This window comes from Mycteria americana, chromosome 17 (genome assembly GCF_035582795.1).
Source record: "Mycteria americana isolate JAX WOST 10 ecotype Jacksonville Zoo and Gardens chromosome 17, USCA_MyAme_1.0, whole genome shotgun sequence".
NCBI lineage: Eukaryota > Metazoa > Chordata > Aves > Ciconiiformes > Ciconiidae > Mycteria > Mycteria americana.
The window spans coordinates 2,222,859-2,244,003 of NC_134381.1; the positions used below are offsets into that span (position 1 = coordinate 2,222,859).

The 21,145-nt window shown below is 45.2% G+C and overlaps 1 protein-coding gene across 5 annotated transcripts in view; it reads right to left on the reverse strand.

Annotated features, from left to right (window-relative positions):
• ZNF618 (zinc finger protein 618) overlaps positions 1 to 21,145 on the reverse strand; it is a 162,248-nt gene that overhangs the window by 17,687 nt on the left and 123,416 nt on the right. For 3 of the 5 annotated variants that reach the window (XM_075519927.1, XM_075519924.1, XM_075519923.1), the window contains 4 exons: positions 14,513 to 14,701; positions 10,909 to 10,992; positions 9,730 to 9,786; positions 2,316 to 2,360 (listed from right to left, as the gene is read on the reverse strand). In XM_075519927.1, coding sequence (XP_075376042.1) covers positions 2,316 to 2,360; positions 9,730 to 9,786; positions 10,909 to 10,992; positions 14,513 to 14,701 — 375 coding nt within the window. The remainder of the gene's footprint in view (positions 1 to 2,315; positions 2,361 to 9,729; positions 9,787 to 10,908; positions 10,993 to 14,512; positions 14,702 to 21,145) is intronic. The other 2 variants (XM_075519925.1, XM_075519928.1) reach the window with 2 other exon arrangements.

Sequence of the window (21,145 nt, forward strand, 5' to 3'; positions counted from 1 at the left end):
CACTCAGAGCTCATGGCACAGACCCAGCAGGTTTTTCTCTTGAGCCATGCTAGCTGTCGCTGTGCTACCTGCTCCTTCCACTGCCTGCCATGCAGAGGAGCAGACCCCAGCGCTCGGAGATGGCCGGCTCTGCAGCGGCAGCGCTATCGTCTCTCCAGCAACTTGAGGATTGCACTGTGCTGAGCCAGGATCCTGACTCTGTACAGCTCTTCTGAGGCAAAATATTTGAAAATTTGGAAGAAGGAGGAAATCACTCTCAACATGTCCTGTCTGCCAGCAGAACTGGGCTACTCTACAGCCAGCCAATCTCACTGATTCTCATTCCCAAGTTTTCCCACAACATAGAGGGGTTGCATAGTGGAGAGCACAAACAAATCCGCTGCAAGCAAGCAGTGCTGTTGGAACTGCAAACACCCATCCCTGGGCACTTCAGCAGCCTCTTGCAAGCCCAGTCTGAAACTGAAGCACTGCAGCATCCCCAAGCAATGGCATTTCATTCTCCTATCAAGCACCAAAGAGCTTTCCCCTGCAAAAAGAAGAGACATTATTCTGTGGGGCACTGGATGTTGCCTGCTGAGCACAAAGCACTCCTTCTCCCCAAAAGTATCCTTCCCCAGAAAAACCACCCTGCTTTGGGAGCCAGGTCCCTCTCCGCTCTGAAGGAGACATGCTATCATGTCACCCCTACTGAGTGCCCAGGTGCTCTCTGCAAACACCTTTACAGAAACCAAAAGCACCAGCAGCTGCTGAAGCCTCTTCAGTCTCTTGAGGTACACAGAACTAACACTCACAGTTGGTTGCACAATTTAAAACATCTTTCCCCAGGGCTATTATTAGACATTTTTATTAGTGCTTTATATATACCCAGTGAACAAGGCTCCAGCGTAAGGCAGCAGGCCGTACAAGCCAAGACAGAGAAAAAACAGCATTTGTGCTTAGGTTAAATAAATCACTCTAATTCCCATGTTAACCCTCACTGCCACATCTAAGCCAGAGAAAATAGCAGAGCCTGGTTTGAAGCCAGGAGTGAACATGAGTTGAGAGCTTTTAACAGAAAGTTTCAACAGAAAACACCCTGAGCTGCTTGCGCAAGAGTGAAACCCAGCAGCCAGCTCAACGGCTGCGCAGGGAGCAGACCCCCGGGCAGCTCTCTCCTCAACAGAAAGGACCCACGTTGCAACACTTCTGTCCACATTTTGATGAAAAACAAATGCAAAAGAACTGTACGGGAAACTTCTCAGCATTTTTCGCCCAATGTTTCCATTGGCTTTAGCTTTAATAACAGCGTAACTGCATCTTCCCATACCTTTGACACAAACTGATGAAACAATACATTCGACTCAGCAGCAGTCTCCGAGACAAACACCATCACACACCAAAATAAGTGGAAGTTTCTTGAAAACAGGACTTCTTTCACTGCCACCCATCTCAGACAATAAATGAGGTGCTACATAAAGAGGTGCTACGAAGCATGCTTTAAAAAGGGGAGTCCTGAATACATCACAGTTTTAAATTTGTTGGCACTAAATTGATTTCTCTTCTAACGTGAGCTCTCATGTTCTCAATAAAGATCTCACCTCTTTCTCAGATTTATAAGTGGGGAAAGAATGAGCGTCCTCCGCCACCGTGGCCATGCTCAGCCCATACTTCAGGGCTGTCATACACTAGGGGACAGCAGATCTGGATTACGAGGCTGGCACAGACAGTATCTCCCCTAAAATCCAGACACAAACCAAGAAGTAACCAAACACACTGTAAGGCAAAGGAAGAAGATCCACCTGTTGAAAGCACCACGGACACAGGGCAGAATCTCGAGCAGAGACCACCTGCGTCTGCCCATCCCAAACCTGCTCTCCTTTCCCTCCTGCTTGCTCACCACCATGTCCTGGGCTCCCATTTCTCATCTGTGCTCTCAGGCCAAAGGGAATTGTCTCTGCAAGGCTGTTTAGTGAGCTGAGCCATGAAGACAAGTTTTCCTGCGCATAAATGTAACTTAAACGTGGATTCATTTTCAGTCTTCAAACCTTGGTCTCTCAGAACACGTATTATTGGCATATTTCAAAAAACTTAACTCCCAGAAGGCTGTAAGTGAGTCTAAATAGTCTAGCAGCCACATACTGCACAGAAAAACCCTGAAGGATTGCTGTTGTATTTAAGTCTGAAACCAGAGCCACAGAAGGGAGGCATTTTGTTTTTGACACCTGGACTCATAATAAAAAAACATTTATTCATGGAAAATGCTAAGAGGGCAGGCCAGCATGGCTGCCAGGTGGAAGTCCCCGCCTTTGCGCACCACAGACATCCATCACACTTACTTTGTAAAAGCGGGAAAGGATTTGAAATCAGGGGACTTGCGGTTTCTGCAAAAAAGAAAGAGATTTAAATATTGAGATTGGCAGAGACCTTGCTGCATGCTACACAGCTCTGCCTATCTACTCACTGATCCTTATCCTTACTCTGCACTTCCAGATTTAACTGTGGCAGGATGGGGGTCTCCATTTACCGCAAATTATGACATGTCCAGCTGTGAATTTTCTCTCTCAGTGTCTTGCTAAGTTTCTCATGGCTAGGAACCTGCGTCCTTCCTTCCCATTTTGAAATGTCCAGAGATTTTAACATACACGCTATGCTACAGTAATGGAAACAGTCAAGTGGGGAGGGCCAGCAGAAGAAAAGCTAAGGGGGCAAGAAACCCTTTACAAATGCTTTTTCTGGGGCCCTAGATGCAAATTCCCAGATTCACCATGCAGATTCCTCAAACTGAAGCTAGGAAGGAAAAACAGGGTGTTTTAGCCTCACTGGATGGTATGCCAAAGGAGAGAGTTCCTAAGCAGTGCATGTTACTTCAGGCTGAGAATACACATTTTCTTGTCGAGCACACCTTGCAGATTGCCTCTCTTTAAGGTGTGACTGAAAGGAATGGAAACCCCAGATGCTCAACGAGCCCTTGGTCAACCAGGGGCCGCCTGCATCCACCCCACAGTGCACTGGAGCGGAAGCAGTGATTCTCAGCACCTCAGACCCTGTGCAGTTTCCTACAGTTTCCAGGTGAGGTCCTTTAGTGTTGAAACCCTGCAGAGGGTAAGAAACCATTAGTGTTAAATATTCAGTCATCAATTCAGGGCATTTACAGAATGGTCCCAGGTCCAAAGTTATGAATTGACGCATTGGTGAATGAGGCTCTCAGGGCTGACAGACTTGGACTGGTTTGCTTGGAAGGAAAACTTAACTCATTAACCGCATAGGTCAAGCACAGTGAGCCTTCATGCTAACTACTTCAACATGATGAGGACCTGAGCTGTTGAAGAGGGCCTCAGCTACCAGGGCCAGCCAGTAAGGAATGAAGATGAAGGCATGGATGATGCTTGGCAAAGACATGAATAGACAGTGCTATGGAAAGGGTGTGCATGGAAGGCACCAGCTGGATACAGAACGCTGCTGATTGCTTAACACATTTCTATAACCCAACGTTGCACTACGAGTGCTATTTGCAGCTGATGAGCTCTGTATCTGGAGGAAGATCTTCACTGAAAGAGGTTCCTAATCTGGTCTTCCTGAGCAGCTGAACAGGGCAGGCTCCTCTAGGTACCATTCTTTCACTATTTGTGCTCTCTGCCTCTGCTTTGGGAAGCGTTGCACTTACTCAGCGAACACATGGATGCTCACTGGACCATACCATGGCTTCAGGCTTTAAAGCGCTCTTTCAGCACCCCAGAGGCAAGTAAGCTTTTGAGGGCCCAAACCAAACATTTTACCATCCCCCTAGAAGGGGGGGGAAGAGGCACACAGCAGTGGCATACAACACAATACACCACCATGAAGTCTCAACATGCTCTCTGGCTGCCTTCCAGACAGAAGCGCTAACATAGTCTCCTCATTATGCTTGACCTCCTATACACATGAAACCCATTGTCAGTCTGCAACAGGAGTTCAGGCCACTTGCTAAACATTGCTACTACGGTATTTTAAGTGAAGAACGACGGTTGGGATTTTTCTGGTCTTTGTATTATGGGCCATTTTGTTACCCATGCACTGTAACGTCCCTGCCTCAGCACAGTCAGTTCCACTAAAGCCAACTACTCAGAGAGCAGTCACGGCAGTGTAATAGTTTGAATGATTAATGATAATTTGGCTTGCTTTAGGGATTTGCTAATCTTTCACTCCACAGATTCTCCAGGCAAAACTGAAGCAAGAGTTCACCTTCTTCTGCCCATATATTGGTCTATCAATGACCCTTTTTGCCATGTCCTGTCCAGCCCCAGCCCAGCACAGTATCTGTGCTTGAAGACTGCAAATCACAGCTCTTATCACTGGCTGTTTGTTCCCAATTTTGCTGACTGCTCACACTCTTGCCTCTATGTCTTTCGTATGTATTGTCTCAGTGTCCTTCCTGGTGTCTCAGAGCTCCTGAGCAATTGGCAGGATTTCACCCACAGAGACTTGCTGCTGAGTGGTTATTTTAACCTAGATATCCTTCTTCCTGTCTACAAGTTGCTTGTTCAACATGACAAGTCTGAAACAACTTAAATAAATGTGGCACCAGAAATAAACAGTTCATTCCTGGAAACCTCAATTCCACACAAATGCCCAGTGGACAGAGTGACTCATATTTATGCGACGGAGCAAAGTGGCACTTTACTAACTGAAGCCTCTCCCTATGTTACTCTTCTTCTAATGGTGAGAACTGCACTCAGATGGTAATCCTTCATCTGGGCACATCATTTTTAGGCTGCTTTGAAAAATGCAGCTCTATGCACATGCAATTGTGTTGCCCCTTGGTCAGCATTACCGGTGCTCTGCACAGCTTAGTTATGACAATGTGGGAACTCACATAATGATAACCTTCCCCCTTTCTTCACTCCTCAAACTTGGTCATTAGCAGGCTTGGACCTCCCAGCTCAATGGAAAGGCAGCACTAGCAGGCTTGTACCATTTGCAAACCAACCAATAGATGAGAAAGAGATTTACCAAAAGATGAGCCACTTGAATGAGATTTGTATTTTGTGCTTCGGTCCAGTGGACATAACCTGCAAGACAGTTGGGTGCATCTCAGGAGGCAGTGGCGTAGGGGGCTGGCTGTGCTAGCATCAGACTATAATCAACAATCAGTTATTATGTCCCAAGCATTAAAGCTGTATTCACCCACCAAAAATCCTAGCCTAGAAGTCATGTCTTCCCAGAAGAAATCCAACCAGATTTGGGTGTGCTATATGATCACTGGACTACAGAGAAAGAGCAGAAGAGGATGTATGGCCAACAACAGTGAAGGAGGACGATCCCAATGTTTGTAACACACCTAACTGACTCCTCCCATACGTGCACCATGACCACCTGCACTTTCATGCAAGCTTTTTTGGACTAGCTGGCAGTTTGAGGACCTGAACATCCTTACTCCGTAGCGAGATCATCCATCCACTCAAGTCTCATGAACACACAGTAATGCTGACAAGTCTCAACATAATGATGCAATTTGCTTCATCCCAGAAGTCTGGCTGTAGCCACTGCTGGGTGTCTTAGTCTGGCCTTCCATTCAGGTACGCTATGGGACCTGGCATCGTAAGGGCAAGAGAAGGAACTGAACTTCGGTTACTGCAACAGAATTTGCATGGGGCACTCAAGCAGACATCATGTCTGCTCCCATCACCAACAAATGAAGCTTCAGAAGAGATTTATATCATGAATTTAACACTGATTTGCACTCTGCCTTTTTGCTGCTTTCCATAAAACTAAAGGTTAGTTCTGCTCAATTGCTAAGTTAGAAAGACATACTACCTATTTTTGTTTAAGAGATTATCCTGTTTAACACACGCTAAAAATACTGTTTTTATGTGGCAAGTGGCAAATGAGACATTTCTAAATATCCTTCTGCTTGAAACAACTGGATGGGAATTAGAATCTGTAATATATTGTAGGGTGCTGCTTACGTACATTTTCACTAGCTAAATATAACTGTCTTAAGTGTGCCGCATATGTAGGAAAATAAAGTGCACTACTGAAAAATGTTTTGCACTTAGAACTGATTCACTAAAAAGAAATAGAGCATATAAGATCAGGAAATGACAGACTAACAAGTCTGTCATTTCTGAAAATCCCACTAAGTTCATGTTTAAAATTTGATCCTATCACCTTTAAATTTTGAGAACTGGCACTTCTCAGTCTTTTCCAAAAATTTTTACTTCTAAATTGAAAGGAGGAAATTAACTTTTTTTTGGTCTCAAATCTCACCTCAGCTTGGCATGAACTGATTCAAAAAAGAAGGTATTTCCCTTGCCCCTCTACCCAGTCTAAAATAAACGCTGCTGGAAAGAAAAGCTTCCCTGTGTAAATATGAATGAAAAGCACTGACATTTTAAAAACTGCAAATGCTAAAATTTGTTCCAGTGGAACTTATGACAGTAATAGTTACCTAATGCAGCAGATGAAATTGAGACATATTTATATAGCTTAAATCAACCTTGAAAGTTAAAAATATTTCCTAATTCCCTACGTAATTTTAAATGTTGTCTCTTTCACATTCATAACATCTAGCAAGTTTAGACACCAATAAATACTGTCAACTTCAATTAATTTTTTTCTTTTGATGGCTGTATTTTAAGGTATTAAACTAAAGAACTTTTATTTCCTTTTTGCTTTGTTTTTTTTTCTCCTTAAAGTCTCACAATTTCTTCATCCCTCTGGGCCTATAGGCGGTGTAACTGCAAATTCTTCATTTTACTAGGGAGTCATCCATAGTGTCCAAAACAACAGATCAAGGATTATGCTGTAAACACTAAGTTAGAGACGGTTGTTGCCCCCGAGGCTTTCTGAAGTCAGACAAAAACTGAGATAACGGAGAGATCCAAAAGCTTGGGAAGTAACGTATCTGTGGTTACACACCACAGCACTGCAGGGCCAAGTCTGCAGAGTCCCAGTCAAACACTGCTCTACCCTCTCCAGCTGCACACAGTGGAAGAGGAAGGCAGCAAGCCTTCACTATGAACACAATACACGTATTTGCCCCTTTCTGGCGCTTTCTCCTTCCCATGCTCAGGCTGATAACCACTAGGTTTTGCAAGAAGAGTATTTCACAAGCTGGCCTTCAAATATTTTTTGGAATTTAGTACAGAAAAGCCCTGCACATGTCAAGACTCAGCAAAATGACCATCACTAAGGAGTGTTTTCTTAATAGCAGCTTTACAGCATTTGAGATGATTAACAAGCCAATTCCATCTTTTGGGATCAGATCATGTAATTGTTTTCTGGACCTTGCTTAGTTCAGCAGTGAATAATCACAAGCTTCATGAGACTTGGGACCTCTGTGTTGGCTGCCGGCGCTCCAGAAGCGGCACAAGGAAGCAATCTGCACATTTTACTGGATACTATTTTTAAAGCACTGTGAAACTTCCAGGTTTCATCAAAAAGCAAGTTTAAGGGGCTGTGGAGACTCTTTCCCATTAATACAAAGGGCACTCTCCCAGTCATGAGGTTGACGGCAGCTAAACAGTCCTCTATCCACTCTGTGGCTCCATCATGCCCCGCTGGCAAAAGGACTTTCTGCTAGTAGATGGACTCAAACGCAGCCACGAAGTAGTGTTTGCCATGCAGAAGAGGAACTGTTGTTGTTTTATGGTCAGTAAGATGCCAGGTTACTCAGATAAGGATACCAGGTACCTGCATTCACTATGACAAGGACTGGGGCTGTGCATAGGGAAGAGACATCTGAAATCCAACATTTGCCCTTCTGGTTGTCTTATTCCCACTTAGGGCTCCCTACAGCATTGCATCCAAGTCTATTTTAGGTGGCTTTAGCTGCTGGCCTTCCTGCTCTGCTTGTCCTCCCCCTCACTCCAGACATGAAGCAGTCTTTGGCACTGCAAGTCAGGATGGTGACACAGGGAAAGAGCGTAACGTACCTGGCTGGGTGGCCTAAAAAAATACTGCTGCTGTGTTTGATATCACTATAACTGAGCCTGTGACACAAAACTCACATCCACAAAGAGCAAGTGGTACAGGGAATCAAGCATTTAAGAAGGCCAAGGCAGCTCTCAGCCTGCTCAACTGGGACCTACATTTACCTCCCAAACCTGGGGACTATTCTTTACAGCAGCAGGAGTTCAGTGATAAGCAGCAGATGGGAGTGGGGAGGATGGAAGTGTCCATCCTTCTGTCATTCTCAACCACATTATCACCAGCTGCTTCCCTGCTTGTGTGAAATCTGCTGGCTGGAGCACAAGAGAGGACAAGCCAACAGTGCCAGAATTATTCCCAAGAGTTCACATCACACATGTGAACACTGAGTCACGCAGAGTTTGTCCCACCTACTGAAACACAGACATGGAAAGAAGGAAAATGGGGAGGTAAGGACATGTCAGCTCTTCAAAAATGAAGTTACTGAGAGCTCTGCTTGGACACCCAAGCACACAGATATCTGCAGAGCTTTCCGTGGCCTCTCTAATCACCACTGCCATTCGTAGTGTGACATGGTGATGCTCACTCAGGCTGCTAGCAATGAGAACACTTAGACTGACTCCTGAGAACAAGAAGAAATAAAAGAGAAGAGATGGCTTGGTGCAAGAGCCGGAAAAGAGCACTTAATGGGACACACAGGAAGCAGCACAAAGATGGAGTCAAGGGGGGAAAACAGGCTGAGGACGAAAAGAGGATGCAGGATAGATAAGGGAAGGGGGAAAAAAGGAAGAAGTTTATACATCCCCATGCACCAGTCTGGCTTTAAGGAGCATGTCAGCTGCCTAATGCAAAAAATAACTGCTTCCAACAAGACCCCAACTCCCCTCAAACCAGTCCTGAGCAGCTCACTCAAGTTCCTCAGGTTTCATGGCTCAAACAAAAGTTTAGGTGAGCACCTTGCAACTTCCCTGCAGCCTGCCAGGCCCTAGACTAAGCCACTAAAATAAACTGACCATACATGTGGTGCAGACAGAAACACTTCTTACAATTAAATAAGATGAGCAAATCATATGAAACTCACTACTCAATTTGTACGAATTTCTGGCTTTGTTTTGATTTTTACTGTGAGCTTTTACTCATATGCTTTAAATGTTGCAGTTCAGATAGAAACAGATTCAGAAGGATGAGTGTGATGTGAGCTGGTACAAGGAGATGGCAGGGAGAATCTGTGAGATGTATCACAGCAACAATGGGTCAGTATTTAATAGCAGTTCAGACAGAACTAAAGTCTTGGACTATTCAATACAGCCCCTCTTTTTTTGTGTGTGCTTCTTGTCAGTGGTTCCTGGACCCCTCCCATGCTAGAGGTTCATTTCCCCTCCTGCAGCTTTCTGGCTTTATGGATGAGCTGTTTGATATGAAGGAAGATAATTCTGTCATTCCTCTGTAGGCTATATAGGGCTTGACAGGAATAAAAAAAGGAACAATCTAAGGCTGCTGCTTTCAAAGGGCCCCAGAAGACTCAGGAACCCACATGTTATATTGGCATTTAAAGACATGCACTTAAAGGCTTTGAAACCCTTCAGACAAACCACTCCTACTACCCACAGAAGATAAGACATGAGGAGCAGACCTGCTGAGAGGCAAGTGGCCACTTTCAGAGCAGCAGGTCAGGCTAGTAACTCTTGGCAGTCAGTGAACTACAGTTTTGTGTCATGTCTAACAGCCTGGTTGGGCTGACTGAAGACAGTCTTGGCCAGCCCCTAAGGACTCCTGACTGCTGCTACCCAAGTGGAACAGGACTAAAGAGTACAAGGGCCTGAAACACAGAGACAAGCTCACCTGATGGGTTCTGCTTACACCTCTTTTCTTTAGGTTTTTCTGTGCCCGAATGAACAGCTGTAATTGTGGTGAATGCTTGGATTAGTACAGGATTGTTCCCCAAAACATAATACGCAGCATTTTAGTAACAAACAACTTTTTCCCATTCACTATCACCCACTCTGCTACTGCACATGGGTTTTCCAACAGCACTTCATTCCTTTTCAACATGGTTCCAGAAAGCCCCTTATTTGCTTCAGTGGCAGACATAAACCCCCACAACAGATGCTGTGTAACCTGCTCCAGGGAGAAATCCCTTCCCTTACCTGTCCATTCCAGCTAGCGGCACTGTGAACACCACATGTTTTGGTACCCTTGAATGGGGAATGGAGGCAGGCCAGCCTTTTCTGCTGGTATGTTATTTATCTCTGCATCAAGATGCTGAAATTACATTTCACCTGGTCTGTCTGTTATGCTCCAATTAGGGAGCATAAGAGCATGGCAGTGTCCCACTTGAAGGCAGGGGGATACATTGGCAGGATAAAAATCTTGCAAAGAAAACTCTGTAAATGGTGTACCTAAACAAAATTGTCTAGGCCAGTGGTTATGTTTAGTTACTACCACTTGGACTTAAAACTCAAAGGAAACTCTAGAAGTGGGGTAAATTTGAATTCCTTCTAGCACATGTATTCTGGTCCCACACCTACACATCTGATCTGCTGTGACCTCCACGTAGCAAACTCACAAACAGCTGCACTCCAGTTACAGCAATGTGTAAACAAACTGCCACATTTAGCATCACTGTAATGCAAACTGCTGTTCTACTCATAGTGCTCAAACTTCTCTTGCATGTTGCAAATGGCTTTGGTTCACAAAGACTTCACTGATGCACAGACAAAGAACAAGTACTGCTTTATCTCCGTCTGTATTCCCCTTTCTCTACATCTTTGTTCCCCATTGAAAAATCTGTGCTAAAGTACGTGGACCTTGGGAGCAGGATCCCCACATCATCATTTTTTACAGGCTCTGGAGTGACAGGAACCTGGGGAGGATTGAGAAGCAGGCACTACCCCAGGAAGGCTAGCTGCCTGCAAGCTTAAAGAAGGTACCCCAAATATATAAACAATCACCGATGACAGCTGAATCCTGCTCTGGAGAGGACCGTGGTAAGCAACAGCAGGAGGGAGTGAACACACTTACCGCTGGAGTTCTGAGAATTGCTGTTTGTTTCTTCAAAGTTGTTTTGCGCTTTGCCTTCCACTCTCCTGCTGAAAGCACTTTCTGCTGGGTGGAGAACAAAGCAGGGATGGTGACTGGTCAATACTGGATGCAGAACCACACAGACAGGAGGTAAGACAACATGCTCCTGTGCCACATAACAGCATAGCCTGAATACAGCAGAAAGGTCAAATACCTCATTTTGAAGGCAAATGGGCCAGATTCATTGAAGGGATAACAGGTAGATATTTTTCTTGAATGCCTTCTGGCTGAGGTGGCCTGGATTGGCTCTTAGGGAGCCCATGAACACCAGTCCTAACTGCACCAGAAGGATCATGGCTTCCTCCCCTGCAAAAAAACCCCAACCCTTATCTTCCTCTTCCTTAAGACAATAAGCAGCCCTTAAAGACTCTGGCACAGGTGACCAGGCCTGCAGATTGAACTCGTGTCCTCACCACAACATGTAGTATGTCACCTGCAGAAGCACTAAGCCAGCTTTCCCTGTGCTTCCCAGTAACCTGCATTCCCTTCCTAAACACCCTCCCTGAAAGGTTCAAGTGGAGGACTGAAGGGCTGTCTCAGAGCCTGCCCACGATGTCTGGAAAAGCTATGGTAGATCATCTGGTCCTCTGTGCTTTCCAACAGTGAACTGACTACCTTACTCCTCCCCAAGGCCAAGCAGGCAGGCCCTGCTCCTCTGCACCGTGCTGCCAGTCGGCGCTCCTGGCAGTTCACTTGCTTCGCACACTTCAGCAACGGCGCAGGGCAATTTCCCAGTAACTGTAATGGGAGGACTCCTCCAGCGCGAAGAGGTGGTTCCTGACCCTGGCAGTAGCTGCAGTGTCCTGAAGCGTCACTGTACAGCACAGCTGAGGTGCCTCCCACCTTCTCCAGCTGGTGTCCCTTAGCACAAGTTCAACAGTACAAATAGCGTGAGGTCTCGTCTCACTTCAACTAGGTTTGCAATATCTGGGCATATGTATTTACTGTAGTGACTCAAAGGATAAACTAGAAATAAATAAAATGAAACATGAACTGGCCAAACTAACGTGTATGGTCTATGCTGTATAGACTCCTACCATACGCGGACTCATTCATGGAGTCCACTGTGACCCAGTGGGTTCATCTGAACGTGGCTTAGCAAGGCTCTACTGGGCTCAGCGGCATGCAAATTGTATAGGGAGGGAGTTGGGGGAAAGAAGTCTTTCATTCAGGAGTGACAGGGATTGTTGAAAATTTATATCAGATTATTATTTCATTAAGTATTTCTGCAGACCACTGTAGTGGTCAGAACTGCTGTCATGACTTTCATAAAGAGGCTCCAGCTCCCTGCAGCCTCACAGCCTCCCTGTGCTGAAGTGTGGCTCAGACACATGGGCTTTATGTCTGATGTGGCTAGAAAAGACCTGAACCGCATGAAGCTCCCAGCCCATGAATTTTGGTCCAGCCAAACCTTAGTGGACCCTTCCAAGTCCTGAGCAGGCTTCTCAAATTCTCTATCTACTACATTCCTGACTCTTTCTAAAATGCAGGAGAACAGGAGAACTTGGTAATCAAATCAGTTAAAACAGAATCACACAAAACAGGGCTGAAAAGGAACTGGAGACATTATCTAGTCCATTCCCCTTGACAGATAAATAATAGGAATGAGAGGCCTTAAGTAACTAGAACAGCAGATGGCACAGTGGGGGAAAAAAGAGACCACAACAAAATGGATTAGGCCAACCTACCCCCCCCAAGAGACCCAGGTTCAAATCCTGGCTTATGTCACAAGTGGAAGTGAGTTGGAGGTCTCCAAAAATGTTTGGAAAAAATTTGCATGGTAGTTTTCTCCTCATCCCCATCTTTTTTTTTTTTTTTTTTTTTGCCAAGTCTGGCAATAAGAAAAAACTAGTTAAATCACCTCCTTGGACTTACTGTGTCCTTCCCACACAGCAGAGGGCAGCTAACACAAGCTGCCTCTCTCTCTCCCTCCTTGTACCTGAAGCTTTTGCATACAAAGCAAAATTATCTGTATAGAGAAAGTACGTGCCACTCTACTAAGCGTCTGTGCAAACATTGTCAGTGGAGTGGTACTCCACCGTCTCTGGTATTATCCAGGCCCCTGTGGAATGTCTCTAACCGCAACACTCGGAAGGCATCCCTTCTGGAGACTGTCTTCCTGATAGGTGTTATGGTCAATGCATTTGTACCAGAAATTCAAGAAGCCACTCAGATTGCATTTGTACAAGATGCTGCCTTGAAAGACACCACGGAAATGACGCCACCAGATAGACAGGGTAGGACCCCCAGACTAATATTAATTTATTGAAGACCAATCTACCAGGCTCAAGCATCATGCGATTCCTTCCTCATACAGGAAGAGAACAGCTCAAAGTTTTTACCCAATGTACTGATATACCTTTTGATTAGAGAAGGGGGGGGGGGGGGGGTAAGTGCCTTTACAAAAAACATCTCCCAGTTATTGCTCAGATGAATCTGGCCTCTGACTCAGGAAGGCTCCCAGTTTTTCCACTTTTGTAAGAGACATGAAACTGGAAGAAGTTGTTTCAAGTTTAAGTAAATAATGGAAAAGGTTTCTCAGCTTTAACTCCTAATTTTGTTGAACTGGATGGACCTCAAATTAGTAATAAAATCATATAAATGTTTAAGAGGTGCAATAACAATATGGAATCTCAGGACTCACAAGCTGTAAGAAGACAGGTCACTCACTGCAACATCTGGTAGCTGTGGATGTGTGTGTCATCTAACAAAAAGTATCCTTGTTCAGCATCCTGTGGCCTCCCACCACAGCCACCTCTGCTACTCAGCATCTGTCCGTGCCAGACATTTCAAGGGCGTTTAAACACCAGCTGATTAACCAGCCCTTCTTCTGGACTGAGAAGGAATATGTATCTATCAATCCCACAAATTTAAGAGATTGCTTCCCTGCTGCCTGGATGTGTGAACACAATGTCTCATATCGTATTTTTTTTTTAAGGTTTGATTTTGTTTGGAAGGAGGAAACGGGGACTATGTGAGGATCAACCTTAACTTGAGTCTTCTAACATCTCTGTAATGGTTCTGTACCACTAATTTTGCTGCTGGAGCCCAGCTTATCTTTCCGTGGTTCCTGTGAAGAGTGGAGCACTGTGACAACACCTATACTCCATTTCACTTCCTCAGGCACAGGCCTACCCCCAAAAATATCGCCTTGAGGGAAACAAACACTAAATGCCAAACAAAGCCGCAAAACCAAACAAAAATCCCCATACCTGACAAGCCACTATGCCAATCCTTGTCAGGAAGCTCTCCTCAGTTTGTGACACCAGGATTTGAAACAGGGTCTTTTGTACCTCATGGTTAGCACGATGCTTAAAAAAACCCCTCAACTCCTCACTGGGAAGAGATAATAAAGACCTACTGCTGATCTAAATTTATTTATAATGTGCCAAAGGATCTAATCCCCTCCGCTGCTTCTAGGACTAGCTTTTCTGGGACAGTCATGGATGGAGCAGACTGAGTCCAGGAAGGGTCTAAAGCCAACCCAGGGCAGGATTGGACACTAAGCAGTGAAGAAAGTTGATGGTAGAAAGGCAATTGGTACCTGTGATGGCCTTGCTTCCTGGGGATCCAGAATTTGGAGCGCGGAACATCTGGGATTGGGATGCCGGTGGGACACCGGAGGGGGTGCGGTGCAGGAGGGTAGAACATCGGTTTATTGAAGCCGGTGTTTTTTTGCTGGATTGGCTCGCCTGTGTCTTCACTGCCACGAAGAGTGGAGATCGAGAGAACTCTGGATATGAACACTCAGAACTAGTGCCTGGACAGTCAGTCAGCTCCCAGATCGTGTACCTTCTGGGAGGGTTGCTTTCTAACAGCCATGCTCACGAATCCCTTGCATGGGGACCTGCAGCGACTGTGGATCTACCGATCCCATGTAACGAAATTGTTTTCCCCACTCACCCGAGGGGACAGATTCCTGAAGCTTGTTAGTTCCCTTCCACACCTTTAACTGCCACGTGACCAACCCATTCCTCCTCCAATAGGAATCACCCCATCCATCCAGGAGTACTATTTGATTGCCATGGCCTGGTTGGGTGTACCTACATCTCTGTCCTCCATTTCTATATACATAAGAGTTCAAATTTTGAGAGCAGGTTTCTAACGTGATACTCAGAGCTCTGAATAGGGAGAAGTTTACATCTTTGTTACTTGAGCCTTGCATAAATCCTAGAGATGTCCAGCTACATTCCTTGTCTCACTACCAAATACAAAGGAAAGGGGGCTGTTGGTAATGGAAGGGAATTAGGAGGCAGAGTTCTCATCCTGCAAGTCAGGAAAGGCCTTTTGGCCCCCATCTCCAGACAAGTACTGGTGACATGTGGAGAAATTCTGAGTGTTACCGGGATATGCTCTTGGAATGTATCTACATTTTGGTCTCCGCAATGCACAGTGCGAATCACCAGGAATTTTCAATGCCAAAAGTCATATGAAAAACCTTCGGGAGGACAACCCTTTGTCTAGGCCCCATGGATTAAAAAAACAATTACAAACACGGAGAAACAACTTAACAACCCCCTTCATTCCCCAGTGGCTTTTTCCATGGGAATTTGGATATGGTTCCTGAAGCCAAGTCCCACTCCAACCATCTGCCGTGAAGAATCACTAAGAAACAAGGTTCACATAACTCACAGCCCAAGCTCACTACCAGTAATTTCTACAGAGTGATATTTTAGGATGCCTAAAGTTGGATGGACAACACTAGCACCTGTTCCTCCTATATAATATAATTCAGAAATACTTATCCACATTAAGCAGTTCTCCGTCATGGACTGCCATGGCAGCACAACAGCCTGTCTCTGAAACAGGTGAGGAGAAAAGTCACACAGACTGGGACTGGATGCTCATTTCCAAAATCCCATGAGACATTACAGACCTCAAAAGTGAACTGCTCTCATCTTCCCCATCAGCAGTCAGCAGCACAGAATAGCGAGGATGTGTACATTCAAAGCAGTTTGCAAACAGTTTTTTGTTTCACTTGATCTGTTACCCAGATCCAAGATGACATTTCCTGTAAGTGTTAGTGTACTTCTGCAGGAGATTCTGCAGTAGGTTTTCTCATAGTTTAGGTCAAGATACTTCTCCTCTGCTTGGTCTCTGGCCAGCTGAACAGGCAAGAGGTTTGCTTTTACTTCCTAGACTTCATTTCAGTCTCCGTGGATAATCCTCCTCCAGTTGCTGCCAAACTGCCAGCAAAAATGTAGTCAGATATGACAACTTCCTGCTGAAGCGTCCTCTAGTTTCCCACGAGGCCCATTCCCACCAATTGCTGCTTTATTCCCCGTCTATGCCAAGAGAAGTAGCAATCAGCCAACTATTTGTCAGAAACAAAGAGCATCCTCTGTAGTCCAGATACTGTTAAGATCTGAGATCTGAAGAAAAAAGTCTAAATGCTATGAAGACCTCCAAAATGACTTTTTTTTCCTCCCAACTTAAACAAATAGTATGTCTTCAAATTCAGACCCCAGAGAGAAGGCTGCTCCATCTGACACTAGGCAGAGACAGAGTTTGAGCCAGCGAGGCAAGACAGGCAAAAGAATATTTGTTCTAGCAGTCTGGAGGATGCTAATAATTCATTGAAAAAAAAGTTTTAGTTTTTAGTTCATCAGATGACAAATTCCCTCTGAAGACTAAACAACACAGGTAGAGACGATCACGTAGCTCCTCTGTTCTGCTCTTGCAAAGTCATCTTCACTGTAGAACCCAGTGCCTCAGGCTGATGAAAAGGCCAAGTTCAAGATATTTCCAAAAATGAAAATACTGAGTTGCTGAATGGTTACAAAAACCTCCTGTCTCAAAATCTGCACCTAGACAGCAAGACTGGAGACAGCATTGCGGACAGATGATCCCATAACTGCTGCTATGAAGTTTTTTAAACTTTCTCAGAAAGCATCTGAGATATGCCCAGTTGAAGCTTACTGGAGAATACTGGAGAAGTGAGGGCAGGAGAGGAGTAATGCAGAGGGTAAGTCTTACTGAATTATCTCCAATCACTCGGTAAACTGAGTGCACTGTGTTACAGCCGCACAGAATGGCACATGGTGTGCTAAAGAATACAGATGATACAGCTGATACTTAACAGATGGAGGACTCCGCCTTGGCAGCAGGAAGAAGAGCTTGTTCATTGCTGTGCTCGGTCATGATGGCTATAGAGGAGCTCCCAGAGCAATGACGTAGCTAAAAAGACTGAGGTACTCTTTGGGTATGCAATCAGGGCACTTTCAAAGGGGATCAGGAAGATAATGTTAGCTCTCAGTTCCTTCACTAGACCCAGCGCTGGTGCATGCCCTTCACGAAGGTGGTTAACAGACTTGAGAATATTCAGATGAGAAGGCAAGAGGATAAAGGACAAGAACAGCATACCTTACAATGGAAACATAAAGGCACTCCTTTGGCTTAACTGGGAGTTTGATCACTATGAAGTGACTTGACAGCAGGCTATACAAAGGTCTAGAAAGGACAGAAATTTGGTAACTTAGTCCTCCTTCACCTAGCAGACAAAGTTATAAATAGGATCCAGTGTCTGAAAGCTACAGCTGGCTATTTTTAGTCTTAATTTAGTGAGAGTAATAATTCATCAAAATAATTACCTTAAGAGGTTGCTGTATTTTCTGTCACTCTTAACAGCAAGATTAGATGCCTCTCTAAAACATATACGTGAGCAATTAAATCATGCCAATCCTATAGCATGCATTACTCCAGTCAGCCCAGATATCACAGTGGTCCCTCCTGGCTTTCCTGTCTTTGGTGAGACCTTCAAGCCCTGTGAATGGCAAGCTGCAGCAGTAAGTAGAAAATCTGGCAGACATTTCAACATGTCTCCTTGAAAGATACATAAATCCACACTCCACACACTACCATGATGCACCACCACAACAGAACAGAGATCAGATTATCTCAGTAACTTAACTTTTTCCAGGTAAAAATTCTGGCTAATAATTTGTGTATCGCATTTTTTCAGAAAGATCTTGTCAGGATGGGTAAGGAACCATTCGGATAGTTCAGATGGAATTATACCATCACCTCTGGAGAAAAACCTTTAATCTTTAATGAATATGATGGAAAATGATTCCTTAACAATGGCCTGAAATTCAGTATGCTGAACAGAAACCTCTGCTATTGGAAACAGGTCCTTCCACAGGAAAAACCCTGTGCTCAAACCTGTCAAATTCTTAACGTGCTGCTTTATACGTACAAACAAATATTGCCAGTGGAGCCTCTTGGTAAGCCACTGTGGGATCAGAGAGTGGGAAAAACATCTGGACTCACAGCTTTCAGTCACTGAGATGGAGGAAGCCAAGACTGACCATCCAACTGGAATCTGGATCTGTTTTTTTCTTGGTTAGGCAGGACCTGTGTGGAAACCAGATGTGCTACCAAAAAGGATCCCTTTCCCTAAGGGAAAAAGCCATGATGACAGCTGCCTTTACGAAACACTTTTGACGAACAAATTGTACCCAGTGTCCTTCACATTAAGAAAAGTAATTGAGCAGAGAGGCTTGATGAACTTCCTTGAGCATCTCAGGTGTCAGGGTGGATGTAGATCTGTCTGTCCCCTACAGAGCCAAGTACGATCACAGGGCTGGCAGGGCAGGGTCTTCGACAGTCAGGGCCCATCTCACAGACCCTGAGAGAGGTGAGCAAGACAGGACCAGAGATGACAGCCAGGTTCAATCAAGAGTCCAGATCATCAGGAAGTGCATGGTGATGAGACAGGTCTGTGGTCAAGCTGGAAAGTCAATCCACAGGTCAGGGGCAGGATCAGCTCTGGTGAGGATAACCAGGGCCAGACACATACCAGCGATCCTCAGGGAGGTCCAGAGTGATGAGACAGGGTTGGCGTCAAGCTGGGAAGTCAGTCTATGGGTTGGGGTTCAGACCAATGGGATCCACAGACAGGCATAGGCACGTCTACAACTGAGCTGGAGACCAAAATCCTACAGTGTAGCTCAGGCAGGGACCGATGATCAAGAGCTGAGCTGAAACAGGGGGGTTGAATGTGGGTGGAGTTCCCATGTGAGGCTGGTCAGGGCCATTAAGACCTATTACTGCACTCAGGGCCCTGACATCACTTTAGATTTTCATCCTGGAAGCAATGGACATGGACAGCTGTGCAGATTTTAGTGCTCTCACCACATACTTCCGTGACCAGGGAGTCTGTTGCCTTACTTGCAGTTACCAGAAGAGGATGTGGGGAGTGCACACTCCTGAGCCTGGACTTATCAAGCTAAAACCCATTCTCGGTGGCTTTTCTAGCCAGTCCACATCCCAAATGCACTATGTTTTCTCTGCACTGTAAACACATCATCTAAGAGCAATCGCAATAGCCCAGCCACCTGCAAATGTGGTTAAATCAGTTCCATCTTACAGAGCAGACAGAGCCTGGAGGAGAACAGAAAGAAATCTCTGAACCCTCCCCCTGTGCACCTCCATTCAGAGACATTTCTAAAACTGGGACAACGAATGTGCCTACAATCCACTTTTTGTGGAAACAGCCTCTGACACCCTTCTTAGAAAGAGTGAATAGGTTGACAGAAACAGCATAAGAATATGTATTTTAAAAGAATAATAGCCCAGTTCTAAGCATATGAAAAAGCCTCGCTAACAAAAGGGAACTTTCGAAGACGACGTTTGGCATTAACAATTCCAGGGAACCCCACAGCAGAGCTCTTTTCCAGACAGCAGGTATCCAGCAGCACTGACCAAAAATTATCCTGCAAGGTCCTATTGACCCTGCAGGATATGAGTCCTTGTTTTAGCCCATTTTCAGTAATTTTTTATGCATTATCACAGAAAACCAGAAAGACAGGCTCCGGAAGGGAAGCTTGCATTCAAGCAGAGACACAGAAAGTTGGATGGGTAATGCTGAAGTGTTTTCCTTAACCGCTTCCACTACGGCTATTTTTTCAGAATTTGCCATAACTACAAGAACAAGACCAGGGTAAAGACACAGTCTCAGCTTTACTTCTTCTGACTGCTAGGGCCCGAGAAAAGCCAGTTGTGCTTTTCAGAAGTCACGTGTTTACAGCTGCCTCACAGGACCTTGGTTTATAGGAAGAGCAGAGTCTGAGCAGTAGAAAGGTGGAAGGATGTACTGGCCAGCCTGCCTTGGGAGCTAATCATGCCCTCTCCTATATGCTCACCAGGGTTAGTGGTTTGTCACTGTAAATCATAAATCTTACTGGTCATGGGAACTAGGAGAGGGAAAAAAAAAAAGGTTAAAAAAAAAAGGGGGGGGAAAAGAAAAGTTTGTTTGTGGGGAGGGCGTTAAACCTTATGAAAATATTATCCTGATCTGAGCTTAAGTGTCCTCATAGTTAAAGATATTTGCTGAAAGGACTGGAAACCCATCTGCGCATCTCAGTGACTGTTGGTCTAGTCTGCAGCAGGGGCAGCTTCTTTTGCTTTCACAAAGGTTACTGCAGAAACCATGGTGCAAGAATGGCTTTAACCCCAGCATTCAAAAAGAATGTTCCTCCTCCTCCGAAACTGGCTTCTGGTAGTCAAGAAGTGGGCATCAGGACCCTGCAGCTGCACTCTGCGCAGGATGAAGGGCAGTATCTTGTGTGGACCATTTGTATCTGCAGTCAGACCTGCAGGGCCCACTTCAGGCAAATACCTCTGAGAGAACAGTTGTGTTTTTCTTTTATGCTGGATAGCCTGGACTGGAACCAGCAGCTGCAGCCTATTACTACAGATTGTTGGGAGGGTAGAGAGATATCCATAGCGGTAAATCCCCTTGAAATGGGAAGTACTGGGAAGGCAAGAATCTGTTCTTGCTGAGCAGAGATTTAATGCACAGTCCTTACAGCATACTGCTCCTTAGCCATCTGTACAGCAGTGGACTAGAGACACCAAAGCCTTGGTGTCTGAGGGCCCATCTATACTAGGAGATTGACCTACTGCTGATCACCACCAATGGCTTTTCTGATGACCTGAAAACACCTGAATTAAGAGGTGGAGTTTGGGGGTACAGGAATGTTTAGGAATAACTGTCATGTGTGCAATCATAAGCACTGGGTTAGTTCCTTTGGGCAGATGGGAGACAATAAGACTAACTTTGTGATGATGGTGGTAGAGGTATTTCATGCCCTACACGTTCTACCATGATCTTGGTCCATCTCCATGCTCCAGAGAACCTGCATGGGAACCACCAAGCCTTGATCCACGTTAGAAG